At 42.5% G+C, this 16,056-nt stretch overlaps 1 protein-coding gene across 2 annotated transcripts in view; it reads left to right on the top strand.

Moving 5' to 3' along the window:
- The window catches only part of ACOT7 (acyl-CoA thioesterase 7), a 167,383-nt gene that overhangs the window by 133,409 nt on the left and 17,918 nt on the right, over positions 1–16,056 (top strand). For both annotated transcript variants that reach the window (XM_075279980.1, XM_075279981.1), the window contains exon 9: positions 9,928–10,112. In XM_075279980.1, the coding sequence (XP_075136081.1) occupies positions 9,928–10,112 (185 nt within the window). The remainder of the gene's footprint in view (positions 1–9,927; positions 10,113–16,056) is intronic.

Below are 16,056 nucleotides of genomic sequence, written 5' to 3' on the forward strand. Positions count from 1 at the left end.
CTTTTCCATCATCCTCCTTACCTTCCCAACATAAACCCCCTATCCTTGCACCTCAATGGTGTGACACTCTACTGCTACTGCTAATAGTGTGCCGCTCCAAGCCCCCAAGTACTGTACTGCAGAAAGACTAGTGCCACACAGATAGCCCTACTGAATACTAGCACCATACAGATAGCGCCTCCTATAGCAACTACAATCCCCGTTAGTAATAAGTGCCATGCTTAATGTCCTCAGAAATAATTGTGCCCAGCAAATAGTGCCTCTGACAGTAATAGTGCTGCAAACATAATACCCCCACCACCCCAAAATAATTGTGCCAAAATAATTCTCGCTCAGAATTTAGCCATTAGTAACAATAGTGAATAACAGGGGACAGAGACAAGATCTTTGTCCACGTCCTGAGGATGCAGATTAAAATGATTGGCTCTTGGACCACAATGTACATCGGAGTCATTGGCGATGGACAGGGTATTAGCCCTTGCACTAAATTGTAATGCTAGTTCATGCCCATTTTACTCACTCAGATCACTCAGATCTCATATAAGACAGTGTACAGTGTATTGCTATGTGCATGAAAATCACATTTGTGCCTGATATATTATACACCTGAGCTATCCCAGTCAGTGCATTAATCTCCAAATGGTGCCATGTTATCACCCCTTTACCATCTGCTAAACTTCACCCTGCAATATCAACTGTTTACCAGGGATCTTGGGAGCCAGTCGTACAACGGTCTACTAGTTCCCATACTGAAAGAGTTTTCTGCAATGAATCAGCCCCTTTAACATGGCCGCTTACATGTATCCTAATAATGATTAGTCAGGTAAGCACAGTATGTGGCCATACTCCAGCCCGAGACCTACACAGTTTGTGTTATTTTTCCATTTCAGACAGAGCCGTCTGTAATGGAGATCAATGCCATCCATCCGGCTTTCAGTCCCGCACTGAATAACAGCAGCTTATGGCTTTAGATTATACCACACAGACTAAAGGATAAAATGGTTACTATTCTCTTGTATTTCCTCTAGTGGAATGGGTGGCCTGAGGATAAGGATCTGAGAAAGCATATCATATACAAGAGCCAAGCGAATATATTTCTTACACAATGACCATTCAGTGCAGCAAGAAATAGAATGAACAAAACCGGTCATTTACTTTCTGGTCGCGGCGCTGGAAGCTGACCTGATACTTTTTCAAATAACATGTGTATAGCTATTTATAACATATGTCGTCTGCCGCGGGTCAAGGTCATATTTAACATCTCCATTATTTTTCTTATATCGCCGAGATTGCACGTCTTGATTCCCATAAGAATGCACTGGGTGTATTTAACCCATTGTGTTACAATTCATGTCCAGTCTAGTTGGCTTGCAGTATTGTTCGATAGCCCTCTTTTATGCCATTGAGCTCCTTGTAATTCTGCCTCCTTGACAGACCCCTTGCACCTTGTGTCTGTGTTAGACCTTAGGGTGCATTCACATGGAGTAACGTGCCGCGTGACCTGGCACATATACGCCGTGTGAGATTTTGCGGGCCGTATACGCTCCCATTGATTTCAATGGGAGCGTGGGTCGTAAACGCCGCATTATTTTGCGGCCGTGATTTTGCAAAATAATGCGGCATTTACGATCCATGCGGCATGTTACTCTGTGTGAATGGGCCCTTACCAAAATTTTTGACTCCGGAGTAGTATGTGTGTCTCCCTGTTTAAGGAGAGCTTGAGGTATGTGCATACCGGGGTGCAATTTTGAGGCAACTTTAGCAGCAAAAGGCACTTTAATCTTTGTGGTTATGACAGTCTCTTATGGCCAGCAGTCTTCAAAGTCTCATGTGAGGCAACTGCATTAGTGGTTGCAGTCTCTCCTAAGTGAGAGCACAGTCTCTTAGCATGCAGCAACTAGAACACAGAAATTGCAAAAGCAACTCAGAAGGCACCTGTGAACACTACAGCAACATGGGAACACTCACTTTCCACCTGTCCAGGAGTCTCCCTCTCAGAGACAGATATAAAAACTGAGTCTCTGTTGTATGCACATGACATTGTGTAAGAGACATTTCTCTCACAGCCCTGGTGACTAGCAGTACAAAGATGGGTGGCCCAAGATGGAGACCATTCACTCCTTCTCTGGTCGCAGTGACTTTATTGCCAAATCCTTTTACTTGGCCTTGAGACAGCATAAGGGGGTTCCACTTTGGTGATATTAAAGGGTTCTCTGGGACACGCTGCTGTGGATCTTCTGCGTTTTGATGTTTTTCGGGGTGCCCTTGATACTATGTGCAAGTAAGATACGAGACATGGTGCCAGTTAAGCAAGCGATGCTGGCAGCACAGTTTCTGTAGCTAGATCTTCTAGTCACAACCAAGATTGAGGCACATTTCTTGTTTAAGCAAGCAGTGTCCACACTTTTGGGCACGCTACAAAAAGATGGAAGTGGCATCTGTACACCCCTCCCTATAGTCCTCTGACTCCTTCCACTATTCTGATCTAGGGCAAGCAGTAGTGTCCGTTGGAATGGGACTGCCTGTCGTGGTCTAAATACCAGTAGCTAACCCATAGAGCAGAACGTACCAGTGTTACTGTAAGTATATTTGACATTCTGCAATTTTGTAAAAAGGCGACCATTTTTGAAAGTGCAGCTTTTCCGGATTTTTTTCTGCAATGTGTGAATGTATTACCCAGAAACGTGTCACCCCGGCCTTAAACAGTATAAAGCATTATAAGCCATGTGATGCATTAATAAAACCAGCAGTGACCCTTTTGAGGGATTCTCTGTCAAGTCAATGACAATTTCATCTTATGTATTCTGCAAATCATTGGCACGTTTTCTGAAACACGACCTGACATCTCAGCGCAGCTCATTGTTGTACACTTGACTCCCTTGTAGCCTTCAGTAAATTTGTAGGCTTTTCATCACTATGGTGTAAAACTCAGTCCCACTTCTGGGGATGTGTAAGGGGGTGGAAGTCACTCCCTTTCAGATTTGTTCTAGACCATATCTAAATTGGTACACAATTAAAGGATAAACAGTCTGTGCTACATTATACTCCGGCAGGGTCGTAACTACCGGGGTAGCGGCTGCCACAGGGCTCGACACATTAGGAAGCCCGGCGACAGGCGCTACTGGCCGTTACCGGCTGGAGTTACTCCAGCCGGTAACGGGCCCTATTTACTAACCGATCACAAACACTATTATTATACTCGGGGGACTTTTCAGACCCCCCCCAAGTATAATGATCGGAGGCCAAGGAGAGGTAAGGGAACATAAATAACAGTGTTACTTACCATTCTGGGCTCCGGGCAGGCTTTGAACCTACTTGTGTGACATCCCTGACGTCACATGACCGCATCCTTATGCATTGCGATGCAGGCCCCAGGGTTGCGTGATATCTCGGACGTCATTAAAGATGGCTGCCATCAGTGGGTAGTGTAGCAGAGCCAGGGATAGGTAAGTAACAGTGTTTTTTTATGTTTGTATTCCCCCCTGGGTCTCCGATTATTATACTCTGGGGTCTGAAAAGACCCCAGAGTATAATAATTGTTCATGGGTGTCCGCAATGGGGCATAATACTGGGTGAAGGGGCCACTATGGGGTATAATACTGTGTGCAGGAGCCGCTATGGAGTATAATACCGTGTGCAGGGCCGCTATGGGGCATAATGGTGCACGCAGGAATGTGTGTGGGGGGGGGGGGGTCGGTCGTGGTCTTTGGCGTCGGGTGGCCCCATGCTAAAAGTTTGCCACGGGGCCCCGTCTTTCCTAGTTATGCTCGTGTACTCCGGCTACGTTCATATCTGTCGGACTCCTTGTGTTACTGCTTTCTTAGCAGTCCTCTCTCCGTTATACAGGTCAAAATTGTGAACCTAGCATAAGAGTCATATATTGAACAAGTACATCAGCAGGTTCTCTGACCCTTTTACATTTGCCCCCTGACAATCCACCACCCTGGTTGGATAAACCATTTGAGTATATGGAGTCCCAAAATTCTGAGGAGAGCTGCATGACATCCTCTGTGAGCTTTGTAATGGCATACTTATTAGTTGTGACCCAGGTTTTTGGAAAGGAGAAATAATTTCTCTTTAAAATACTAATGATGTCCTGAATCTCGGCAATTTTCACTGACATCATTATTTCCTTCTTGTCGTGATATTGGGGACAAGTAAGGCTGACTGATCAGCCTAAATTTATGCAGCTACAAATTAAATTTTGGAATATTTTTTGTAAATTGGCCCATTTTGCATGTATTGTGTCTAGGGGCCAGAGCAGTAGTAGAATATATATACAAAAAAATTACATTAAACTGCTCTGAGCAAATGTTTAAAAGGACGGAAACATCTCTAATTAAGTCTTCTGGAAATATCCCGCAGCTGCGTTTCATGGAACTTCCCAACAAATTATTCTAATCCACTGTTACATATTTAACTAAAAAGTATTGTATGAGATTCCGAAAATGAGCTTAAAGGGACAGCACTCTGGAAAGTCACTGACGGTAGAGTCCACGTGGCACGCTAACTTTTTACAGAATAAATTCCTTCTGCTGAGATAATGTAAACTGGTAGCACCTGGTTGTGATTCACTGATGTTTATGAGCCCAGGGGGAAAAGATAGACATGAAATAGACCTTGTATGTAATGGAAACACTAGAGCTCCTGCAGCCAGGAAAAACATGTGCCCCATGATTAAAAGGATTCCTGCCACTTCAAAGTTATGTCATGTGATCTGAAGGGGACAGAAACTGCCCTGGAAGTCCACATCGCCTGTTCCAAAAAAAAAAATGAAAAGAAAACAGGTGACTAAGAACAATCTCTAAAAGCAAAGGCAAGTTAAAGGGCACCAACTACAGCTGTAGCCAAGCATCTTGAAACTGATACAGATTTTTGTTCTTAGATCTTTTTTAGCCATTATTATGTATTTAGGTGATTCTGTGATATAGTAAAGTGCAATTCTAAACTTTTTGAAAATTTTATTGACAGACACTTAGCGCTCATTTACATAAGTGGCGGATCACATTAGCCTCTGACAAATCTGCCGGTTACCCCCTCTGCCCCCTTCCTGCGGTCTACAATAAGAAATAACCATTGGCAGCGGTGTGAAAAGCGTAAAATCATAGCGTAGCCTGCTTTGGCGCTAAATTTAAATTAGGCCAATCACAGCAGCAGTGGCTCTTCTGTAATTGGTCCATCTGAATTACGTCCAAAGCTACTGCTTTGGCGCCAAATTCAAATCCAAAGAGCCAATTTATAGCAGGAGTACCAGTATGATTAATTTTTTTTTAACCCCTTCCTCCAATGTTGTTGTTGTTATCCGTCTAGTGTGTCATCGTTGTGTCACTGCACAGAGATAGATCATAGCCACTTATTCCTTCTCTGAATGTACAAGTCTAAAGAATCGCTGTTGGACAAACGCTGTTTCGGCTGATGCGTATCTGAAATGTATGATCAGCTTGGGGGGTCTCCAGAATTAGAAAACATTGCTGTTTTCTTTCAGACAGAGCTCCACTTCCTCTTTATAGGAAACTAGCCTATGCCCGCAACTTTGTCTGCGTGTTGTTGGCGTTGATGATCCACCTTTATTCAGCAAATTGCTGCCATCGATGATCCACCTGCTCCGGCATTTCGGCAGCTCTCAAGCTGTCCTGCTGCTGAACATTGATTGTTCCAGCATCTCTGCAGATGGCTGTGACGCCATATAATGAGCATGTTGTTGGCGTCCATGATCCGCCCGCTCCGCTGTTTCAGCAGCTGTCAAGCTGGTCTACCGCTGAACTCGTTCCTCGCACCGTACTCATGATTGTTCCAGCATCTCAGCAGCTCGCTTGGGATGCCATTTGATGAGCGTATTGTTGGCTTCAATGCTCCGTCTGCTCCGGCTGATCTAAAAGCCACTTGATGCCTAACTTGTTCAATTCTCCTCAGCTCCACTTGAGGAGAACTCTGTGAATTCTGGCAACCTTCATAGCTGTCATTGTTTTAGAATTTTGCGACAAATTAGATTTTCTTTTTCCCTGCATATTTAAAATTGGAAAACTGGCAATATAGATTAAAGGGGTTTTCCCATGTCAGTGTCTCGGCACTGGAACACATCAGATAATATGCAAATGCTTGTACACAATAGACTCAGTGTTATCTTTATGTTTACATAGAGAGATAACAGACCTGGCTTTATCAGCAAACTCCAATTAGCTGAGATACTCCTGCTGGCAAGAGCTGTTTAATATAGTATATGAACATAAATTCATAACAGTCGTGAAGCCATGTCATTTACCAGGATAAAACGTATCCTATGTATTAATCGAGGTTACAATCTATCTATGTGCCAAATTGCATCCAAATCCGTTCAGTCCAGTCCAGTCGTTTTTGCGTGATTGAGTAACAAACATACAAACTTTCACATTTAGAATATTAGGATTGACATCATGTCGATTTGTCACATTGCCATGCTTGTAGCTTCATTTGAATAGGATTGAGCTGTAGCATGGTCATGTGACCAATGGATATGATGTGGAGCTCTTTTTTTTTTTTAAAAAGCTTTCTAATCTTGGATAACTCCTTTAACTCCACGGTAACTGTAACAAGATATACACCTTATCATCTGGAAGGAAATAATGAAGGTTGAAATTCACTGATTGCAAGCAGATATTTTAAGATTCTTAGGATTCAACGCAAAGGGGAAGATAAACTAATTTTAAAAAAAAACACAAAAAGTACTGGTGTATTTATTTTACACCTTATTTTGTATCTGGTTTAGACACATTCTAACAGTGTGAGTGCCTTGTACGACATATGGGTGGGGCTTGTTGAAGGGTAATGACTTAATATGCTAAACTGTGAGTTAAAAATTGCACCAACATTTTGGTGAGTTTTCATCCATTGCACCAAATTTTTGCACCAAACTTTGATTGAAAGCCAAGCCAACTAATAATAAGTGTTGTAAAGTTAGACTAGACACTCTAAAAGTATGTCAGATTTTCAAACGGCTTCAGATACTTTGGAATATCTTGTGAAAGGAGAGATGTAGGAAAGTGAGACATGGCTGACAGCTGGGTACATATATAGCATAGTTTAGAAATTTACTCCAAAATGAACAAAGAAAAAATGTGTCTATTTGAGTATAGTGCCCAGCTCATCTCCGAGATCAGACATGGCCTCATCTTGCGGGCCATCTGTCCTGCACATCTACCCGTGTGTAATGTTCCGCAGTGCTTTTACTGCTTTAAAATATTCATCATGGATTTCAGAGCATTACATGTCTTCCCTTTCTAATTGAATCCCCCATGTTTTTAATTATGGAGGCCGGCACCTACTTGTTGTTTTCAGAAGTTTTCATCTCCCATGTAGCGAATGTTCAGCAAATGCTTAAATCTTTAATACTATAATGCGAATAGAGTAATGGCTGCCAGAAAACAAAAACCCGGACATCTTATTGCTGCTGTTGTATCGAGAGGTCGAACGAACCCAACGATAGGAAGCGAGAGGCACAGATTGTTACAGCTATACCATGGAAGGAGCAGCTTCTAAATATATGAAAATGCCCTGGAGAAGGCAGGATTTTTGGCAAACATTTCAAGCTTGACTAATTTTGCTCTTATCAGAGCCACATGTCCAATGTTTAGATGTACGAAAGTTTCCTAACGTTACATTGTACTGATGTGAAGCATAATAACGCTCTGATAATCCAGCACTCTCAGGATAAAATATTCAGTTATTAGATATTCGAGCCTGAGTGTCACTTCTTGGCCCCCATGGACAACTACTAAGTGTAGAACCAATGCAGAGTTATGTATACTTTTGCGTAAGGTTCTGTGTACTTTGTAACTATGCATCTACAATAAAAACTGAAGCAAGGTGAAAAATACAGTCATGGCCAAAAGTTTTGAGAATGACACAAATCTTATATTTTCACATGATCTGCTGCCCTCTGGTTTTTATGTGTGTTTGTCAGATGTTTTTATCACATACAGAAATATAATTGCAATCATATTATGAGTAACAAAAGCTTATATTGACAGTTAGAATGAGTTAATGCAGCAAGTCAATATTTGCAGTGTTGACCCTTCTTCTTCAGGACCTCTGCAATTCTCCCTGGCACGCTCACAATCAACTTCTGGACCAAATCCTGACTGATAGCAGTCCATTCTTGCACAATCAATGCTTGCATTTTGTCACAATTTGTAGGTTTTTGTTTGTCCACCCGTCTCTTGATGATTGACCACAAGTTCTCAATGGGATTAAGATCTGGGGAGTTTCCAGGCCATGGACCCAAAATCTCTGTTTTGTTCCCTGAGCCATTTAGTTATCACCTTTGCTTTATGGCAAGGTGCTCCATCATGCTGGAAAAGGCATTGTTGATCGCCAAACTGCTCTTGGACGGTTGGGAGAAGTTGATCTTGGAGGACATTCTGGTATCATTTTATTCATGGCTGTGTTTTTAGGCAAGACTGTGAGAGAGCCAATTCCCTTGGCTGAGAAGCAACCCCACACATGAATGGTTTCAAGATGCTTTACAGTTGGCATGAGACAAGACTGGTGGTAGCGCTCACCTCGTCTTCTCCGAATAAGCTGTTTTCCAGATGTCCCAAACAATCGAAAAGGGGATTCATAAGAGAAAATGACTTTACCCCAGTCCTCAGCAGTCCACTCCCTGTACCTTTTGCAGAATATCAGTCTGTCCCTGATGTTTTTTTCTGGAGCTAAGTGGCTTCTTTGCTGCCATCCTTGAGACCAGGCCTTGCTCCAAGAGTCTCCGCCTCACAGTGCATACAGATGCATTCACTCCTGCCTGCTGCCATTCCTGAGCAAGCTCTGCACTGCTGGTAGCCCGATCCTGCAGCTGAAACACTTTCAAGAGACGGTCCTGGCACTTGCTGGTCTTTCTTGGGCGCCCTGGAGCCTTTCTACCAACAATGGAACCTCTCTTCTTGAAGTTCTTGATGATGCGATAGATTGTTGACTGAAGTGCAATCTTTCTAGCTGCGATACTCTTCCCTGTTAGGCCATTTTTGTGCAGTGCAATGATGACTGCACGTGTTTCTTTAGAGATAACCATGGTTAACAGAAGAGAAACAATGATGCCAAGCACCAGCCTCCTTTTAAAGTGTCCAGTGGTGTCATTCTTACTTAATCATGACAGATTGATCTCCAGCCCTGTCCTCATCAACACCCACACCTGTGTTAATGGAGCAATCACTGAAACGATGTTAGCTGGTCCTTTTAAGGCAGGGCTGCAATGATGTTAAAATGTGTTTTGGGGGATAAAGTTCATTTTCTAGGCAAATATTGACTTTGCAAGTAATTGCTGTTAAGCTGATCACTCTTTATAACATTCTGGAGTATATGCAAATTGCCATTAGGAAAACTGAAGCAGTAGACTTTGTAAAAATTAATATTTGTATCATTCTCAAAGCTTTTGGCCATGACTATACAGCTGTATACAGATGTATAGATGTATGCAGACCTGTTGTGTGTTTTGATGGCCACAAATTACAATCACTGTTGATTAAAATCTCCATAAAATAAGTTGTCCATTCCCATTGATTTTTGGCTGGATCAATGAGCTATATTATTTGTATGAAGGGCCTGCCATACTCTCCTGTTGAGGCAAGGAGGGCATAGGTTTTTTTTTATCTCATCATGCCCAATCCTCTGTTCCCCAACATCAGAGGTGTACGGCAGTGGCTTTTGCCCCAACACGTGCACGCTCCACAAGGTAACACTATATAGTGGGATCACACCATGGTTTCGTTTGCTGCCTGGGACCTTCCAGACATATGCATGGGAGGTGTAGGCACAGATTGCTAGGAGACTTTTGTTGAAAACATTACTCCTATCCTCTGCAATTTTTCTTCATCTTCCACTAATAGCAGCAATAACATTGCTATAATGTGACCTCTATATGTTCTGATATAATAAGATATTTTCTCCGACTTTCAGGTTGCATCATTACAGTGTCTGGCCGTATGACATTCACTAGTAACAAGTCAATGGAGATTGAGGTGTTCGTGGATGCAGACACCTTAGTTGGCGACACCCAGGAGCGATATAGAGCAGTCAGCGCCTTCTTCACTTATGTCTCTCTCAGCAAAGATGCAAAGCCCCTGCCTGTTCCTCAGCTTGTGGTGAGTACAATTTGCAGTGTTTTGTGCAATTTCCCAGTTCTCCCCTACTGGCAAATTATTAAAAGTTCCCTTCAGCCATTTCTCGAGTCTAGGAAATCTGGGTTACAACCAGTATGTCAGCAGTTATATTAATCAGAGGTAATAAGTCTTTCCCAGACTCCTGTATTGCAAATCCACCTTGGTATTCACTAATATGGTATCTAATCCTATATTGGTGCATCTCGAGAGAATTACTACTAAGCAGTCGGAAAGACAGGAGAGATCGGAAAGAGAAGACCTCCCAGAAAACTGGTCCCTGGTGCCATACCTATACCACCAATGGTGTTACGACCACTTAAAGGCACACTAGCGCTTTAAAGCAGGCACTATACATAGCACTTATTTGTGGGGCATTGTGGCTGACATTATTTGGGGGTATTTTGATGGTCACTGTGGTTGTCACTGTTATTGGGGATCTGTGGCTGTAACTCTTATTAGGCTAAGGAGTCTTGTTATTGGGGGTCAATATGGCTACCATTAGTTTGAGGGGTACTGTGGCTGTCCCTAGTTATGGAGGTGCTGTTTATGTCATTAGTTTGGATACAATTATAGCTTCTATGGCTTTGATCACCTTTGTGAAGCGACAACACAATGATGGATCGGTCACATGATGGGCACCAACGGCACCTTATTACGGGGTCTCTGTGGTTACAATGAGTTGTTCATCACTTTGACAGGAACAATAACATTGTATGTAGCACAAAAAATAAAATTTTATGTGTCACTGATCTTTCCATTAAAAAACAGGACACGTAGGATATACAACTGAAAATGATCTCCCTGAAGTAATTTTCCGAAGTAATCACGTCTGGTATTAACCCATATAAGTATGAAAATGGCAGCCATTTTGGTTGTCACACACCTTTGCCTTTAGCTGACACAGAGCTAAATGAAAAAAAATGTTAGAAAAGCTAAACTGAAGAACTTCTATTTACTGGTTCACTGTCTTTGTTTTAGAGGGAGATGTCCTTTAAGGATTTGCTATGAGAGATTCTCATTCCCTAGTTCATGTCATTTGCATTTTATAAACAATGACAGATACATGCCGGGATTATACATGTATTTATATGAAACAGGAGATCTTACAATACAAACATACCCAGGCTATAAATACACGGCTGCGAGATTCATTAAAATTCATCCAGCATAACTGAGAGTCCCTCAGGCCTCCATAACAAGGACACATCACATAAATTAGGTGTAGACTCCGCTCTCCACCAATGCAATAAATAATCAATGACAAATACGGGGATAGACATTAGTAGTTTAATTGGGAACTATTAATACACTCTTCACTATAGAAGAATAATGTGGGAAGGGAGTCATCACAGGAAATATCTGTGTTACTACTATATACATCTATATTAAAGGGGTATTCCCACGTCGCATACTCACCAGTCTTCACTGCAGTAAAATCTTCTTTCTTCCTGGTTTCTTGCGTCATTTTTTTTTTTTTTTTTTTTTTTTTTTTTATTCAACAAGTTTTATTGATTTTCAAATTTTATGGGGGTACAGAAAAAAAAGAAGGGTAGGGGTACAACACTTCAGAGAGAACCAAAGCAGGCAGTAAACAGCTATAAATATAATGATAGCATAATGTATCAACAGCCTAATTTAAAACAGATTGATGCGTAGTGTGCGAGTAGTTCCTAAGTCCTCAGCTGTTATGGCAATATAGTGTTCATTAATGTTGAGCAGGTATGTGGTATAAGAACGAGCGAGGAATCTGGGAGGTAGGGGGAGGAGGGGAGGGAAGAGGAGATAAATAAAGGGGAAGGGTGTAGCCATACTCCAACAGGTCACTAAGGCTTAAGTGGTATAGAGGGTGGGCGTTGTGTAACTCGGGTAGTCCAGAGGGGTCAGAGGTTTCGCCAAAGATATTAGGTCAGGAGGAAGAGTCGGTCATCTCTTCAACCATGGTGCCCAGATTTTGTTAAACCGCTCAATTCGTCTGTCTGACCAGGCAACCAATTCTTCGAAGCGTGCGAGTTCCTGGACTTTCGATTCCCAAAGTGAGAGCGGAGGGGCTGTCTGTTGACGCCAGTAGAATGGAATGAGAAGCTTGGCTGCTGCTAGAAGTTGAGTGGTTAACTCATCTTTGCTTGGGGAGTATGTGTCGTTTGGTAGGGCCAAGAACACAACTTCAGGGGTAAGGTTCAGAGGTTTCGAAGTGATTGTCTCAATGCGGTCCCTTACTGCTTCCCAGAATGGGACTATGAGTGGGCACGTCCACCATATGTGCAGATAAGTCCCTGATTGTGTTGAACACCTCCAGCAGACATCATTTTCTGAGAGGCCTCTATGGTGGAGCCAGTCTGGGGTCCTGTACCACCTAGATAGGAGTTTGTAGTGGCACTCTCTCATTCTTATGCAGCGCGAGAAACCCTGAGAGGATTTCAAAATGGTAGAAACATCGTCATCTGACAGTGTAAGATTCAGCTCCTTTTCCCAGCTATATAGGAAAGCTGGTTTGTACGCTTTCAGTGGTGCTATGAATCTCTTCAGCAGGACCGAGGTTTTACGTAGGAGCTTAGTTTCAGTCAGTAGCGTCTTTTCAAATTGAGACAAATCCGTTCTTAAAGTGTTGGAGGCGCTGAATTTATCGAGAAAGTGGCGTAGGTGGCGTTCATGTAGGAAGGAGATCCCTTTAGGTGAGAAGGAAGCGACAATCTCCTCGATAGGCAAGAAGGACGAGCCCACCGATATAACTCTGAGCAAGATGGTGCTCAATTTCGACCAGAGGTCTTCATATAGAATCGACCCGGGCTGAAGCGAGGTGGGAATGAGGCCAGCGGGCATCAGCGGGGAGGGGTGTGGTGCTAGCCTCTGTCTCTGTTCTCTCCAAACTTCAAGTGCGCCCCTTAGCAGGGGGTTGCGGGAAACTGAGGATCTAGAGGTTTTAGGAGGGAGCCATAAGTGTTGAAGTTCAGTAAAGGAGGGTCTGAAGGTAGATGTACGCAGTGGGAAGGTTAAATGGGCCCACCAGTGGAGCTGGATCGTTTTGTAGTAGGTTTTCACATCTGGGAGGCCAATTCCTCCTTGACTTCTATGACGGGTCAATAGCGCCCAGGGAATCCTGGGTGGTTTCTGTTTCCAGATTAACCGGGAGAATATAGATCGTAATGTTGTGAAGAAGGACTGAGGCAAATATATCGGAAGCATCGACATCATATAGGTGATCTTGGGGAGCAAGTATGTTTGAAGAAGGTTCTTTCTCCTGAACCAGGAAAGCGGTAGATGTTTATATGAGTCCAGATCCTTCCTCAGTTGGCCTAGCAAGGGGAGAAAATTCTTTGCGTACAGGTCTTCCACCCGACGGGTCAAATAAACACCCAGGTATTTCAGCGACGTGTTCGCCCATTGATATGGGGAGGAGGTCTTGAGGGACTTAGTTTCAGCATCAGAAAGGGTAATGCTGAGAACCTCCGATTTCCCCAAATTTGCCTTGTATCGTTTCTTGCGTCATTTGGTGGGCGGGGTTTCACATGCAACCTGCCGTGTAGCTCCACCCCCAAATTACCGTGTAGCTTCGCCCACCACATAGCGTGATCCTATGGGGCGGCTGAAGGGCCTGTGATGTCATCAAAGGTCCTCATACAACACTATATGCACAATATTGGACTATGAAGTACTGTACAGGCAGGAGCAACTCCATTCTCCATAATGAACACAATTGAATTAGCTAGCCTGATAACTGAGAGAACAGAAGACAAGTTCAGAAATGAAAGCAGCTCCTCTCTCCTATCTGAGTGCAGGACCTAGGTCACGTGGTGTAGACACAGGAATAATTAGAAACACAGGCTCGCTCCCGTGCACTTAGCCCCTCCTCCCTCCCCCCTGAGAGCAGCAGATACATCACTTGACTTTTGAGCAGATAAGTCAAGGGCTGTGTCAACAATGAATTGAATAAAGTAAGATAATGGACAAACAAAGCAGTTTTGCTGAAGCAGTGTATTTAGGAAAAGTCTTACATCCACATTAACAAGCAGTATAGATAGGATCCTTGTGATGGGACAACCCCTTTAAGAAAAAACTGCTGTAATACTGTCCCTATGTACACTAATAAGTGATATCTACTATAATACTACCTATTATGTACAACGATATAACTATTATATACATCTATCTATATAAAGAAAATGTGCTGTAATATTGTCCCTGTAATATAGTAATATAATTACTATAATAGTGCATCCAACATACACGAATATTAGTACTATTATACTACCTACTATATACAAGAATATAACTTCTATAATACTGTCACTTATGTCTAAGAATATAAGGACTAAAAAAACTCACTCCCCCCCTCCTGAAAAGTTAACTTTCATATCAGATCGGATTTTTTTCTGTAAATGAATGTTCCTTGTGCGCGTCCTCTTCTATGTTTGTTTTTTTGAATCGGGTAGAGGTTATATTTCATCAGACAGTGGTTCAGGTACTAGGGGGGGTCTTCATATTTGCTGTCTTGTCATTTCACATTTGGAAATATGAGCAGATATTGGATAATGCTTCACTGTCCACGTGAGGGAGACAGGTTCTCACCGCCAACAGGATTTAATTATCCATTTGTTAAATCTATAACACATTTTGTGAAATACATGCGATAATCCATTTAAGAAATGTCTAATTAAGCTGATAAGAGCCCCTGAAAGGCTGACTTCTATTACATGCGCTTCACAAGTATCTGCACACCTCAGAAGGATATGGTTTAGATGTAAAGGATTTAAGTGGATATATCAGGAGATGTGCTTCATCACCTAACGAAGTGCTAAAATTAATTAAATCATTACCATAGAGCTCCATCCAGGAAATAAAGGGGCTTGAGAAGAACAAAGACGATTAATGCAACCATTATGATCCAAAGAATTCGCAATAATCATAAGAGTCTTTTTATTGAGGACTCTTGTAACACACTCAACCCTGAAATCTGTGTTAATGCTTTAGAGAATTGTCAGTGAAAGCTATTGGTTTAAAGAGTCTCATAATGGGAGGCCACAGGATCCTCTTGGCCATATAACCCTTCTAAATGGGAAATTTATAGTTTCTTAGCATTTCTTCTCCAGAGACACATTTCCAAAAGAAGAAAAAGTGTAGGTATCTGGGTCACCCTTCGCTCTTAAAAGTGAGGCAATATGCTTTCTTGTCCTGGGATGGTGGATTGGAGGTGCAATGAAGCAATATTGATAAAATATAGATGTCTTATAAGAGAACACTGGATCAAGTTGGCCTTATTCTTTATGAGTAGAGCTCCCAATCCTCTCCATATATCGAGGCATCTTGACCACCCATTTTGAAGGTTTCAACACCAAAATGATATCTGTTGACATAGTTAAAAAGATGTTGCATGAACTAAAATCGGTAGGATGTAGGCATCAATGGCTGTAAGGTTCATGATGGAAGACAACCAGCAAGGAAGTACAAACTATATAACACTTACCTTTTAAGATAAGATAATACTTTAATAGTCCCACAGTGGGGGAATTTCAGCATGTTACAGCAGCATAGTAATACAGATACAGGATAATACACAGTAATATATTACAGACGTAGACACACATATGCTGAGAAGAGAAGATATACTAGGAGTCCATAGCAGCTAAGGAACAGAAGAAGAAAGAAGGAAGACTTCATAGTCATAATCATTAGTTCTCTGTGCGCAGTGATCTTCGCTTGGTTTGATGTAGATTATACAGCCTGGTCACGGTTGGAAGGAAGGACTTGCGATAGCTCCTTCTCACACTTGGGGTGAAGCAGACGGTCACTTACAGTGCTGCCAAGTCCCATCAAGGTCTCATACATGGGGTGGGATTTGTTCTCCCACATGGAGGTCACCACAGACAGTATCCTTCTGTCACCCACCACCTGTACTGGGTCCAGGGGACTCCCCAGGAGAGAGCTGGCC

This window comes from Leptodactylus fuscus, chromosome 6, assembly GCF_031893055.1.
Source record: "Leptodactylus fuscus isolate aLepFus1 chromosome 6, aLepFus1.hap2, whole genome shotgun sequence".
Lineage (NCBI taxonomy): Eukaryota > Metazoa > Chordata > Amphibia > Anura > Leptodactylidae > Leptodactylus > Leptodactylus fuscus.